The sequence below is a fragment of the Equus przewalskii genome, chromosome 3 (assembly GCF_037783145.1).
Source record: "Equus przewalskii isolate Varuska chromosome 3, EquPr2, whole genome shotgun sequence".
In the NCBI taxonomy this organism is placed as follows: domain Eukaryota; kingdom Metazoa; phylum Chordata; class Mammalia; order Perissodactyla; family Equidae; genus Equus; species Equus przewalskii.
In genome coordinates this window covers 80,497,713-80,512,728 of record NC_091833.1, presented here as the reverse complement: position 1 = coordinate 80,512,728, position 15,016 = coordinate 80,497,713, and the positions used below count along the sequence as shown (strand labels likewise).

The window sequence follows — 15,016 nt, the reverse complement described above, 5'->3', positions numbered from 1 at the left end:
TACTCTGTCTTACCTTAGAAATACTCTAAGTATATTTTACAGTTTAATTAGGAATTTTCATTATTGAACAGTGTATGTTCATAACCTACTATGTGCTAGGCATTATTCTCAACTCTGAGGATATAGCAATGAATAAAATAGACCAAAACATCCCTTACCTCCTGGAGCTTGTATTCTAATGGGGGAGGCAGACAATAAACAGAATAAGTTAAACATATAAAACAGAGGTTGGCAAACTTTTTCTGTAAAAAGTCAGATAGTGAACAATTTAGGCTTTGTGGGCTATAAGGTCTCTGTTGCAGTTACTCAGCTTTGCCCTTATTGCACACAAACAGCCATAAATAAGACATTAATGAATGGGCATGGCTGTGTTCCAATAAAATTTTATTTACAAACAGGTGGCAAGCTGGATTTGGCTCACAGGCTATAGTTTACCAATCCCTGGCTTAAAACATCCTAAGGAATAGGAAATATTAGCAATTGATAATTAGTAACTTGGACTTAGGAGAGAAAACCAAAGCTGTTGCACCTCAAAAATAGCAATTTGAGTGAGTGGTTTTTTGCTTTATTATAACAAGGATATTGAAGATAGTAGGAGTGTGTAGGAAATCCTGTTACTCTTGAACCAAAACTAGATGCAATCAAGTGCAGGACCTTTTTAACAGTGTTTAAACTTTATAGCTATATGCACAGAGCAGTAGCTACAGCTGTCAATATAATGTCTATTTAAAGGAAAAATAACTTGGCTATTGCAAGTTTGAACCTTGTAGTCCTAAACCTCCCTTTTCCCAAGTTAGAGGGGAGTTTTTGTTTGTTTGTTTGTTTGTTTTTTAAAGATTGGCACCTGAGCTAACAACTGTTGCCAATCTTCTTTTTTTTTTTTTCCTGCTTTTTCTCCCCAAATCCCTCCAGTATATAGTTGTATATTTTAGTTGTGGGTCCTTCTAGTGGTGGCATGTGGGATGCTGCCTCAACGTGGCCTGACGAGCGTTGCCATGTCCTCGCCCAGGATCCAAACCAGTGAAACCCCAGGCCGCCGAAGCAGAGCTTGCAAACTTAACCACTCGGCCGTGGGGCCGGCCCCGGGAGATTGTTTTTTAATTGTATTTTTGGATAAGGCAAAACTTTCTGGGACTATTGTATTCTAGCGGAACAGTTTCTGCTCCATCACACTCAGGCACTACCTCTTGTTCCTAAGCTGTTCTTCTCTTGTTTTTTATGATTGTGCATTATCTTTTTCACCCTGTCTTACCCTCCCTGCTGTGTTCAGTTTATGTTGAAGATTTTTCCTTCTCTGCCCATCTTTTTTTTATTGTGGCAAAATTTATATAACATAAAATTTCCCACTTTAATAACCATTTTTAAATATACAGGTTGGTGGCATTAAGTACATTCATATTGCTGTGCAACCATCACCATTGTCCATCTCCAGAACTTTTTTATGGTCTTATACTAAAATTCTGTACCCATTAAACTTCCCATTCCCCCTTGCCCCCATCTGCCCATCTTTCAAGTTTAGGATACCCTAGGTCTCTTTTGCCCCTCTTCTCTCTGTTTTGATGATTTCATCCATTCATATGTTGTCCAGGATTATCTCTATTCAAATTAATCTCATTCATTCATGCATATATTCCATTAATATTTGTTGAGAGCCTGTTATGTATTAGGCTTTGGGGAAAAGTTGAAGGATACATGATGGGGAAGAACTAACACTGTTCCTGCAGTCATGGAGTTTATCATCTAAAGGGGGAAACATATTAATACAAATAATTTTTATAACTGGTGATAAGTAATAGAAGAATATGTAATAAATACAGTGCTTTGAGAAATAGGTCAAACATCAGGAGATAAAATTCCTGAGTCATAAAGAAAAATTTAAGTAGGGTAAGGGGGAAGGAGAAAGAGTAGGGTGTTGCAGGTAGAGAAAACAGCATGTGCAGAGGCTTTGTGAGAAGCCTGTGGCTGCATGTGGAGGGAGCATGACATGCATGAGGAACTGGACCAAGCCAGGGTGGCTAGAGAACAGTAAGGAAGGGAGAGACGTGAGATAAGGCCAGAAAGATATGTAGGAGCCAGACTCTGCAAAGCTTTATAGGCCATGTTAAATATTTTGGACTTTATTCTAAAAGCAATGGGAAGATATTGAAGGGCTTTATCAAGGGTCTGGTGTGTGTCGGTGGGAAGACATGATCACATTGCTGATTTTTTTTTTTTAGTTTTTATTGAGTTTATGATAGTTTATACCCTTGTGAAATTTCAGTTGTACGTTATTGCTTGTCAGCTATGTTGTAGGTGCACCACTTCACCCTTTGTGCTCACCCTCCGTCTCCCCTTTCTCCTTGTAGCCACTAATCTGTTCTTTGTCTACATATTTAACTTCCACATGTGAGTGGAGTCATACAGAGATTGTCTTTCTCTATCTGACTTATTTCACTTAACATAATTCCCTCAAGGTCCATCCATGTTGTTGTGAATGGGACGATTTTATTCTTTTTCATGGCTGAGTAGTATCCCATTGTGTGTATACACACACACACACACACACACACACACACACACACACACCCCATATCTTCTTTATCCAGTCATCAGTTGTGGGCACTTAGGTTGCTTCCATGTCTTGGCTATTGTAAATAATGCTGCAATAAACATAGGGGTGCATGGGACTTTTGGAATTGGTGACTTCAGGCTCTTTGGATAGATACCCAGTAGTGGGATGGCTGGGTCATATGGTATTTCTATTTTTAATTTTTTGAGAAATCTCCATACTGTTTTCCATAGTGGCTGCACCAGTTTGCATTCCTACCAGCAGTGTATGAGGGTTCCTTTTTCTCCACAACCTCTCCAACAATGTTACTTTTTGTTTTGGTTATTTTTGCCATTCTAATGAGTGTAAGGTGATATCTTAGTGTAGTTTTGATTTGCATTTCCCTGATGATCAGTGATGATGAGCATCTTTTCATGTGCCTGTTGGCTATCCGTATATCTTCTTTGGAGAAATGTCTGTTCATGTCTCCTGCCCATTTTTTGATCAGGTTGATTGATTTTTTTTGTTGTTGAGTTGTGTGAGTTCTTTACATATTATGGATATTAACTCTTTGTTGGATATATGACTTGCAAATATTTTTTCCCAATTAGTGGGTTGTTTTTTTGTTTCAATCCTGTGTTCCCTTTCCTTGAAGAAGCTGTTTAGTCTGATGAAGTCCCATTTGTTTATTCTTTCTATTGTTTCCCTTCTCTGAGAGACATGGTGTCTGAAAAGATCCTTTTAATACTGATGTCAAAGAGTGTACTGCCTATATTTTCTTCTAGAAGGCTTGTGGTTGCAGGTCTTACCTTTAGGTCTTTGATCCATTTTGAGTTTATTTTTGTGAACGGTGAAAAAGAATGGTCAATTTTCATTCTTTTACATGTGGCTTTCCAGTTTTTCCAGCACCATTTGTTGAAAAGACTTTCTTTTCTCCATTGTAGGCCCTCAGTTCCTTTGTCCAAGATTAGCTGTCAACAGATGTGTGGTTTTGTTTCTGGGCTTTCAAGTCTGTTCCATTGATCTGTGCACCTGTTTTTGTACCAATACCATGCTGTTTTGATTTCTGTAGCTTTGTTGTATGTTTTGAAGTCGGGGATTGTGATGCCTGCAGCTTTGTTCTTTTTTCTCAGGATTGCTTTAGCAATTCGGGGTCTTTTGTTGCTCCATATTGCATTGCATTTTGATAAAGTCATGCCTAGCTTTAGTATGGAGAGTAGAGTGGAATGTAGGACGCTTTTGAGGGGAATTGATGATTGTAGCTGGGCAGGGTGTGTTAAGGGGAAAGAGTGGTAGTGGAAAGGAAAAGATATATAAGGAAAAAGGAATGAGCCAAGTATGAGGAAATGAGCAAGAAGAAAGTATCAACAGTAGTTTCTAGGTTTCCAGCCTGTATAACAGGATGAATGTTATCATCCTGCTATAGGGACCCCAGAAAAAGAATTTGACTGTAGCAGGCAAATGATGAGTGTGGATTTGGACATGTTGGCTCTGGGGTACGTTTGCAGTACCCACAGGGGAGACGTTAAATGGGCAGCTTATATGGCACTGAAGCTAAGGAAAATTTAGGACTAGAGATATAAGTAATGGAAAGGACTGAGGACTTGAAATGCTAGTGATTAGATAAATAACCAAGTAAAAGAGAATAAGCTTCAAAGGAGATCAAAGAGTAAAGAGATTAGGAAGAAATTAGCACCTCTGTTTCTGCTCAGGTTGATATTTCTGAGATCATGCTGCATACTACATACTAAATGTTTAAAATGTGGTCTCTTGTCTCATAGTGAATATGTATAAAACTACACTGTCCAGCTTCCTGCACTATCCAACTAAACAGAAAACATATGTTCCTCCTCCCAAAACCACTACCCTTCCAGTAGGCAAACCAGAAACTTATCTTATTTTTTTTCCCTTTAGTAATCCTTTTTGGTTTTTAATATCTATCCTTTTTTTTTCCTTTTTTTAATTTGTCGCTTGTACTGCCTAGTTCAATCTAATCTATCAACATCAAAATTTCCATCAGATTTTTTCCTACAGTGATTGGATCATATCACTGTTACTCAGAAATCACTGATGGCGTTATCATTCCTACTCAATAGAGTTCAGACTCCTGAGCATGGTGTTCCAGGCCTTCCATCATGTGGCCCCAGCTGGTTTTTCCTGTGTTGTCCCTCATCATGTGCTTTACCTTTCTAGAGTGCTCACTGTCATTCCCGGAACATACTGTGCATTTTCAAGACACTGCTTTTGTTCATGTTATAAACACAGATGAAAACACATATTTTCTCCACTTTGAATGGCCTATCAAATTCCTCCGCATCCTCTCAAGACTGCTCTAGTGCCTCTCCTTCCAAAAAGCCTTACCTAGTTTCTCGCAGTTGTAATGAATTAACTCCTATCTCATCATTTCCACAGGCCTTTGCACCTTTATGATAGTACTTATTTTATTTTGGCTTGAGATCCTGTTTTTTCTGCCTTCACCACTTAGCTATAGGCCCCTTGAGAAAAAGCACCGTGTCACACTTGTCTATGTTTTCCACACAGTGCTTGCCAGTGGTCATAAATACTGAATAAGCCGTGGATTTTAGAATAGGGTGGAATTAAGAAATACTGTCTTAAGTATTAAGTTTTCTTGTATGTAATTGTACTTGATACTTATCACTATCTTTATATTTCTATAATTTGATATGCATGGCATAATTTTTTTTCCTTTTTTTGACAGAAGTATTCTCCGTAGGTCAGAAAATGGGGGTAGGGTGAGCTTTTTTCTTGTTAAAAAGAGAATTCTTGCACGTTTTGACGTTAACCTGGCCTAAATAGTCAGTATTACTTTATCTTTTAAAAAATTCAAGCTTTGGGGCCGGCCCCTTGGCCAAGTGGTTAAGTTCGCGCACTCCGCTTCAGCGGCCCAGGGTTTCGCCGGTTCGGATCCTGGGCGCGGACATGGCACCGCTCATCAGCCCTTGCTGAGGTGGCGTCCCACATGGCACAACCAGAGGCACTCACAGTTAGAATACACAACTATGTACTGGGGGGCTTCAGGGAGAAGAAGAAGAAGAAGGAAAAAAACAAATCAACCAAGATTGGTAACAGATGTTAGCTCAGGTGCCAATCTTTTAAAAAAAAAAAAAAATCCCAAACTTTGGAAAGGCTGTTTTTAAAACTCATTATTTCATAGTTTTTTTGGGGGGAGGGGGCAATATATTTGTTATAGAAAAATGAGAACACAAATATGCTTTTACATTCATTTTATTTTTAAAAGCCATTTAGGGTTGATACAGTTGGAATAAACTTTCTAACAAGATAGAAGTAAATTAATTTTGTGGTTAAGAATTTGTCGAGATTGTCTTGCTGTGATATTATTTTTGTTGTTTGGTGTGGCTATTATTTGCCTAACGCAATTTAAGATAGTGGGAATATTTTGTTGGGATTATTAATATGATATATTTTCCCCACTATTATAAGATGTCTCTGTATTTAAGTTGAGATAGATAATGACTTAATGAATTTCCTAATAGGAAAAATTTTGAAATAAAATGTTAACTCTTCCTCAGTTACTAAATTTGATTTCCCCCTTTCTTATTAATGCAGCTCTCAAGAGGCAGAATTTATATAATAATCCTTTCAACTCTGTGAGTTACACAAGTCCTTACAGTCCAAATGCAAGTAGCCCATACAGCAGTGGTTTCAATTCTCCATCTTCAACCCCGGTGCGACCTCCTATAGTCAAACAGCTAATACTTCCTGGAAATTCAGGTAAGGAGAAAATGAATTGAAGTAATTAAGGAATGGTTTTTAACTTACTGTCCTACCTCAGAAAATAACTTATTCATTAGCAGTTCAAGTTTTTTTATTTATGCAACTTTTAACTGGTTAGAGAAAATAGCATTGAGGAGCTACTTGGCACTAAGTACTGTACAAGGCACCAGGGATTCGGATAAGCCAGGTTACATCCGCAAAGTTTGCTTTAGCATGTGCTTAAATGTTTCTAATCTGGCTTGATTAAATAGGGTCACAAGCATGCTTCTTTTAACCAGTAGATGCTTAGTGAATAACTTGCTTGGGTTGTAATAGTCACAGAGTTTAAAACTTTTTTTATATGAGTTTTCATAAGGTTTGGTATTGCACTTAAATAATAGTGCAAGGCTATATATCAGTGTGCCAAAAGAGTGTTTGGAGCCCTAAATGATATGGGAAGGGGGATAAATTGCTGTAAATTGGGGTCAGAATGTTCTGCTGTGATTCTGTGACTAAGACTGTTACTTTGTAGCTTACTTTTCTTTAGAATTCACTCAGTTATTACTGTACTCTTTTTTTTTTTTTTTGAGGATGATTAACCCTGAGCTAACTACTGCCAATCCTCCTCTTTTTTCTGAGGAAGGACTGGCCCTGAGCTAACATCCGTGCCCATCTTCCTCCACTTTATACGTGGGATGCCTACCACAGCATGGCTTGCCAAGCAGTGCCATGTCTGCACCTGGGATCCGAACCGGTGAACCCCAGGCCGCCAAGAAGCGGAACATGCACACTTAACCACTGCGCCACCGGGCCGGCCCCTTACTGTACTCTTATTGCTGCTATTCTTATGGCTAATTATATTAGCTTCCTTAAAAATTAGAGTATTGTTAACTGCTTCAGATTTTTGACCTGTGGCCTCTGTAGTCTAATGACTTTATTGACCCTGCCCTTTACTTTGCACATAGGTTGTTAGGTGCTACTTATTTCACCTATGACTGTCATACTAAAAAGTTTAATCTGCTATATTTGTTTAGCAGAATAAAGAGTTTTATTCAGATACTATGTGAGCCTGACCTTATAGTATTTTTCCTATCATGTGTGCTATGCTCTTCTTGATGATATAAGCATTAACTATTTTGTATTCTTCTTGCTCTTCTTATGTTCCTTTCATTTTGGAGCTGATTCTTTTGGTGAAGAATTCTGGAAAAAAAATCGTTTCAAATAAGTCTGTTAGAAATATTAGTGACAGTGTTGTAATTTTATTATTCTTCACTAGAAGGTGATGATCTGGTGAAAGCATTTCCTTAGAAACAAGTTAGACTCTTCTGCACATGTATATCCTTTATTCCTCTGACCTGTCTTCTATCCCCTTTTAGAGTGATAAAGTACTTTTTTTAATCTAGTAATTTTCTTCATCCCATCTTTGTGCTTTACTACTAAACTTCAGAGGACTCCTTGGATCCCCATTACTAGTTTGGCAAAGGAATTTTATAAATATGGCATAATGTAGGAGAAATGAGCCTGGTGTCCTTTTTTGGTTTGTTCCTAAATCTCTAAGGAATCCTGATTTTCCTCAAATTATAGTTTTCTTGTTTAGGAAAAGTAGATGCTTTTATTCAAGGGAAAAGATGATGGTGTTTGCTAATGACTATGAATTTGGGAGGGGGAAAACACCACATCATGAATTCATCTATTCATTGGTTTCTTTGGTTATCTTGTAAAAGTTGAAATCCTCTAACATATATTTATTGAACACTAACTTCTTGCCAGGCACTGTGGTGAAAGCTTAGTTATTTCATAAGAAGATAGATAAGTTATAGTTAAATGAAAATTTGTTTCGCCATAGTACTTGGAGGAATCTCTGTAGCCCTCTTTATTCTTAATAAGGTCAATTTTTAATTTCAATATTTGGAATTTTTACCAACAGAAAAGGCAAAATAATATTGAACTGAATCACAAGATATAATATCAAGTTAATTGCATCAGATGTTTATTCAATTTTTGTTTCACTAAAGTTTGAATCTTTTTCTTTTTTTAAGGTAATTTGAAAAGTTCATCAGATAGAAATCCTCCGCTCAGTCCTCAATCCTCTATAGACAGTGAGTTAAGTGCTTCAGAATTAGATGAAGATTCAATCGGATCGAATTATAAGCTAAATGATGTAACCGATGTGCAGATTCTAGCTCGGATGCAAGAAGAAAGTAAGTATTTTCATTGTTAAAGTTGAGGTCTTTCATTACTGCATAATTTTGTTGTGGGTATTAAATATGTCTTACAGTGTCGTGGAATAGTACTGTCATAAGAGTAGAAATGTTACAATTTCAGAGACTTCTTCCATACATGGACTCGTTTGTTCATTAGCTTGTTTTCAGAGTCTGTGTTATGTAGAACAGTTTACTTTGATGGTAATCCTACCCTGCATGGTCTCTACACTGGCACTCACTGCGGTAGTTATTACTGTTACACTGTGTTTTCTTAGTGTAGACCAGTGTTTCTCAACTTTTTTCATTATTGCCCCCCTAAGGATCCTTTTTAGATACTTTTTTTTCCTTTTTGCCAACTACCCTCCTCCATGAAATTTTAATACCACAGATATACTCTATATCTCTTTATGTACTATGAGGGCCACAAACTATTATGATATCTAAGATTTTTTTCACACCCCAGGAACCAATTTTTGCCCCCTTAGGGGCAAATATCACCTCTCTTAGAATGTATGGTATAAACTATAAAAAAAGACCTTTGTGAGAAAAATTGGAACTGTGATGTTAAATTAAACAAAGCATGTGATACTGCTTTGCAAAGTGGTCCTTTCAACTTTTTAGGTCACAGACACTTTTGAGAATCCAATAAAAATGATGTCTCTGTCATCCCCAAAATGTACATATGCACAAAATTTTTCATACTATTTTAAGGGTTCCTGTATGCCCTGGCTGTCATCTGAATGTAAGCAGTTGTGATAGTACTCTTATTGCCTGTACATTTTATTGTAAGATGCCATGGGCTTAACTGGGAAATAAGTAATCTCTCTGAAGTGATCCCTTTAACCTTTACAATGAAAAGACCTTTGAAGCACACATTTCAGAGTCTCAACAATTGGCTGAGGGTAATGGAGCATTGCTGTCATTCAGTTCAAGAGCTTTCTGTTTTGGGCCCTTGCTTTTAGGGAAATATGTAGTAAGTTTTATCAAGCTATAACATTTGTTAAGAAACTGCAGAATGTTTCTTACTCTGCTGATTCATTTCCCATTTTCACACAGCTTCCCTTAGACAGATAGAAAGACTTGGCACTTGCTTCATTTATGTTTAGCTCTAGAAACTAATAGAATGGAACCCTTTTCTTCTTCTGTAATTTTGTTTAACTCCTCACCGAGACTGTGTGATTGTCAGCTAGTGGGCTGCTGGTTGTTGTGGATGTGAAACGAGGATAAAGAATGCTGCTTAACTGTAACTTAGAGTAAACTCACTCGTTTCTTCTTTGAACCCTGACTTCTTACACCCCGGTATTTTGTTAGAAACTCAACCAGCCATTTGCTGTAGCTTTCATGTTGTGTTTTGATACCAAATAACAGAAACTTTAGCTTTACTTTAATAATCCTTTCTTAACTGTCAACCTACACAAATATTTCTTTTCCTGCTCAATAAAAAAAGATGCTAAAAATGTGTGTGATACCTCCATGAAAATGCCAGCTTTTTTTTTTTTTTAAGAGAATGATTTTCCTTTTTATAACATTGTTTATTGAGTGTTTTTGCTAACAGAAGTGTAGAGTTACAGATTTGGGCTGTTGCCTGGTTAAGCCCCCTCATTTTTAAGATGGGAAACACACAATCCCACAGTGAATGTGACTTCCTTAGGATCCCCTTGTTAGTGGAGAGCTTACATCAAGATCTGGATTTTTCTTTTCTAAGATACTGCTCTTTTCACAGCTCTGTTGTCTTTAGTTAGGTGACATTAGTGCTACATTTGCTATAACGATATAACAAGACACTACATAACTTGTTGGATACCACAGTGGTTCCCAAAGGCCTAGATGGGCCCCAGGAATCTGTAGTTTTACAGATACCCTGGTGTGATTCTCATCCACTGCTTTGGGGAAACCATAGTGATAGCACTTTCTGTGTATGAATATATAACTTAAAAATTTGAATACTATTCTATAACAGATCTTTTAGGCTAGACTGCCAGTAGTTATCAGAACTTGCTCAAAATATTATCTAAATTCCGCACATTTTTTAATTGTAGTTTTTTTCCTTGTTTAATGTGTGTCAACATTTGTTTTTTGTTTGTTTCTTTTTTAAAGATTTTATTTTTCCTTTTTCTCCCCAAACCCCCCTGGTACATAGGTGTATAGTTTTAGTTGTGGGTCCTTCTAGTTGTGGCATGTGGGATGCTGCCTCAGCATGGCCTGACAAGCGGTGCCATGTCCGCGCCCAGGATCTGAACCTGCGAAACCCTGGGCCACCACAGCAGAGCGCATGAACTTTAACCTCTTGGCCACGGGGCGGCCCTCAACGTTTGTTTTTGTTCTAGAAGTTTTTATGCTATTTGAAGGGCTCCTAAGGTTACTTGAGTGTTTCTGGAGGTATCAAGATACATGAAGGACTCCTTTGAAAATTCTTACTTTGATGGCTTAGAATTTAAGCTTGTTTTATTGAAAACTCTTGGGTTATGAAGCAATCGAAATTTCATTTATGCCCAACTGTTGAATTCCTAAGGGCAAGATAGAAGTTTCCTTCATCATCTTCACAAATAAGACTAACTCAAGAGTTCAGCATCCAGGGAGTTTATTTACTCACTGCTGTATTCTTTTCCCTGGTTGGGTAGTAATTGTTTTTCCTCAATATTCCTTTAATGTTAATCTCAAATTTGGATTACTGTCTTTAGTAGTAGAAATATTTTTAAGTTTATGATTCCACTTGTAATACAGATTTTAGATTCAAGAAGAAATGTTGAAATTGGGCAGAAGTTTATAGAATGTCATTCAATTTAAAAATAACCTTTAGATGTGATTATGGGAGGATGTCCATGATGATTCAAGTGAGAAGGGAGTTTTCCTTTATACTTTGTACCCTATTTTAATTTCTCAATGATAATCTTTTGCTTTTAAACCTTAAATATTTAAATGTTTAAAAATGTAATTAAATAAATAACACGTTCATTGTTGTCAGGTCTCCGACAGGAATATGCAGCCACCGCATCTCGGCGCAGTTCTGGTTCATCTTGCAATTCTACAAGACGGGGTACTTTTAGTGATCAGGAACTTGATGCACAAAGTTTAGATGATGAAGATGACAATATGCATCATGCAGTATACCCTGCTGTTAACAGGTTCTCGCCATCACCACGCAATTCACCTCGACCATCACCTAAGCAGTCACCCAGAAATTCACCTCGTTCACGATCTCCTGCTCGGGGAATAGAATATAGTAGAGTGTCCCCACAGCCTATGATTAGCCGCTTACAGCAGCCTCGCCTTTCACTTCAAGGCCATCCCACAGATTTACAGACAAGCAATGTTAAAAATGAAGGTAATTAGAATGTTTCTGGAAAAAAAGTTGTCCTTCGTATTTCAGTATGAAAGTAACACAATTTTTACCAAGGTCTTGTATTTCAGATACGTAGATCAAGAATTCAGTTTACCATTTTGTTAGTAGTGAACCAATACAAAAGTAAAGGAGAAAGTGAATTTAATTTTGCTTGATTATGTTAGTTTTGCTTTATTCCTCTCATGAAGTGATCTGTATATAGATTGTGATTTAAATAAATAATTTAGGGACCAGCCTGGTGGCGCAGCAGTTAAGCTCACACGTTCCGCTTTGGCGATCAGGGGTCTGCCAGTTTGGATCCCGGGTGTAGACATGGCACTGCTCGTCAAGTCATGCTGTGGCAGGCGTCCCACATATAAAGTAGAGGAAGATGGGCACGATGTTACCTCAGGGCCAGTCTTCCTCAGCAAAAAGAGGAGGATTGGCAGATGTCAGCTCAGGGCTGTTCTTCCTCAAAAAAAAAAAATTAAAAAAATTTTAAAAATAAAATAATTTATAATTCTTTTTAAAGATTCTCTTATTCTACCCTTTTATAGAATCTAGGTTGAGTTGTTTGTTTTTTTATAAGGCATGTACTTCCTGTTAGCTCTTCTAAAATATGCAGAATGCTTCAATAAAGAATTTGATTTTGAATGATAATTAATATTTTAGTTTTCTCCATTTGAACAAATGGTTTGATTTTTTTTTTCAATTAAAATTCTGTTGTCAGAAAAACTAAGACGCAGTCTTCCAAACCTGTCCCGAACATCTAATACACAAGTTGACTCTGTGAAGAGCAGCAGAAGTGACTCAAATTTCCAAGTGCCAAATGGAGGAATACCTCGCATGCAACCTCAGGCTTCAGCCAGTAAGTATCTTTCATGTGTTAGTTATTTAAAGGAAAATGAAAATTAGATATTCTTTGCTGGTAGGTATATTAAACTATATCTGTAGTACAATATGATTAGTAATTGCTATAAGATAATCATAGCTATATTAAAATTTAAAATTTGTCCCTCTAAGATACCCAGTTGCATCAGTAATTATATTTACATGAGACTCCGATCTCTCCAGAATTTTAAAATAAGCAAAGTCTAGCTATTTAATATATAAATATATATTTCTTAAAAACCTCACATTCTGCAATACTGCACATTAAAAATGACAGGATTTTGAGAGGAAATAATCCTAGAACAGAACACTTAAAACCCAAGCAGCTTTCTTACTAGAGCATTAGTAAAAACCATAATGATCCTATAAAAATGCTAGCACAATTAAAGGCATGTTAAATTCTTCATAAAATAAATACTCCAGCAAATATAGAACTTCATTAAAAAAATTAAAGTTGAAGATAACTTGATGGAAGGGAAGGGTTGAGACTATTGAATTAAGGAGACATATGCAACATAAACAAAGATCAGAGAGAATCATGCAGAAAGAACTTCTGAGACAAAGTGGCCAAACTGAGCCAAGAAGTGATGTAGCAGTAGGTACCACTGTGTACTTTACTGTACAAGGTGATTAAAAAAGAATTGAACACTTTCCAAATAGTATTGCTTATGGGGGCTGGCCCAGTGGCACAGCAGTTGAATTTGTGTGCTTCGCTTCTGCAGCCCAGGGTTCGCTGGTTTGGATCCGACTCACCACTTATCAAGCCATGCTGTGGCGGGCGTCCCACTTAGAGAGGAAGATGGGCACAGATGTTAGCTCAGGGCTGGTCTTCCTCAGCAAAAAGAGAAGGATTAGCAGTGGAGGTTAGCTCAGGGCTAATCTTCCTTTGGGAAAAAAAAGTATTACTTATTGACTAGGATAGATATGAGCATGTAGTCAAATCAATTTTAAATGAACTTTCTCAGTTATTTCTGTAGTCTTAGAAATGCTCACTGTGTGTGCTTTGTATCCCACAGCTTACATCAGTCCTGTAGTCTGATTCACTCAGTTCCTTTGTAGCATATTACCAATGGTTGAAGTGGTGGCTGTGATGTGTTCCTTCATTTCCTCAAACCTTTGAGGAAGAAGTGATACAAACATGAGATTATTGACTGTCTGTTCATCTATAACTTGTTTATTGAGTAACACGACTTTTGAAAGCATTCAATTCTTTTTTAATTCCCTGTCCTCTTCCTTGGCTCTGTTGTGTTTAGCTGACTTTGTATACTTTGTATGAAGCTGCTGTTAGCTGGTAGCTCAAAAATCAACAGAGAGGAAAAAGTACATTTGAACCAAAATGACTTTTGTGATAATATTGATAAATTTTCCTTCTTTACCAGTTGCATATATTATTATTTATGTTACAGAAACTCACATTATACTGTACTGTACATGCATAATCCTATTTAATCCTCAGAACAATTCTATGAGGTAGGTACAGTTAACACATTTTACAAATTAGGAAATTTAAGCTTTGAATGGTTAAATAACTTGTGTATGATCGTACGGCTTATAAGTGGCAAGTTAGGACTCAAACCCATGTTGATCCTGCTCAAGAGCCCAAGTCCACCTAGAGAGATTTGTCACATTCGTGATTTAGTAGGAAGACATAAAAATTATCCAGAAATATTATTTCTCTCTTTCATAAGGTAAACTCTAAAATTTAAGGCACTGTGGAAAATTGTTACCTAGAGATTTGTGTACCTCATTTTTTTCACTTCGATATATACGAAAAACATGTTTTTGTACCAAATTAAATTTTAAAATTAGTACTCCAATATTCTTCGTATTCCAGTATACACAACTCTTATGAGCTGTGTCATTGAGTGCCATTATGATACTCATACGGTATTCATAACTGGTATAGAAAATAGGGAATCACAAAACTTTAAAAATGAAAGTAAAGATACAATCTAAAGTCTGTTATCCCTGGAATGGTGAATGATAGGTTTTGTGCCTTTAAACCTACAAATTAAGTTAATTTGACACTTGAGACAATCTTGTTTCTGGTCACCCCCGCTCCCCACCTCGCGCCCCCCCCCCCCCCCCCCCCCCCCCCCCCCGCACCATGCCCTTGGTATAGTTGCCTGAAACAAAAAGCAATCCACGATGTTAGTATAAGAGGAAAGAAAATGTTATATCATTAAGAAGATGAAGTAATAAAACTCCCGTATATTATAAGCTACACTTTTATAACCTATGCACAAGTAATCCAAAACATCATTTGTACTTGGGTTGCAAAGGTGTTTCATACTTAGTTTGAATTGTTAAGTTCCAATTTCTCAAAACTTTACATGA

At 37.0% G+C, this 15,016-nt stretch overlaps 1 protein-coding gene across 2 annotated transcripts in view; it reads left to right on the top strand.

Annotated features, from left to right (window-relative positions):
- The window catches only part of SLAIN2 (SLAIN motif family member 2), an 84,792-nt gene that overhangs the window by 36,347 nt on the left and 33,429 nt on the right, over positions 1 to 15,016 (top strand). For both annotated transcript variants that reach the window (XM_008521629.2, XM_070615011.1), the window contains exons 3-6: positions 6,116 to 6,280; positions 8,302 to 8,463; positions 11,432 to 11,791; positions 12,519 to 12,656. In XM_008521629.2, the coding sequence (XP_008519851.2) occupies positions 6,116 to 6,280; positions 8,302 to 8,463; positions 11,432 to 11,791; positions 12,519 to 12,656 (825 nt within the window). The remainder of the gene's footprint in view (positions 1 to 6,115; positions 6,281 to 8,301; positions 8,464 to 11,431; positions 11,792 to 12,518; positions 12,657 to 15,016) is intronic.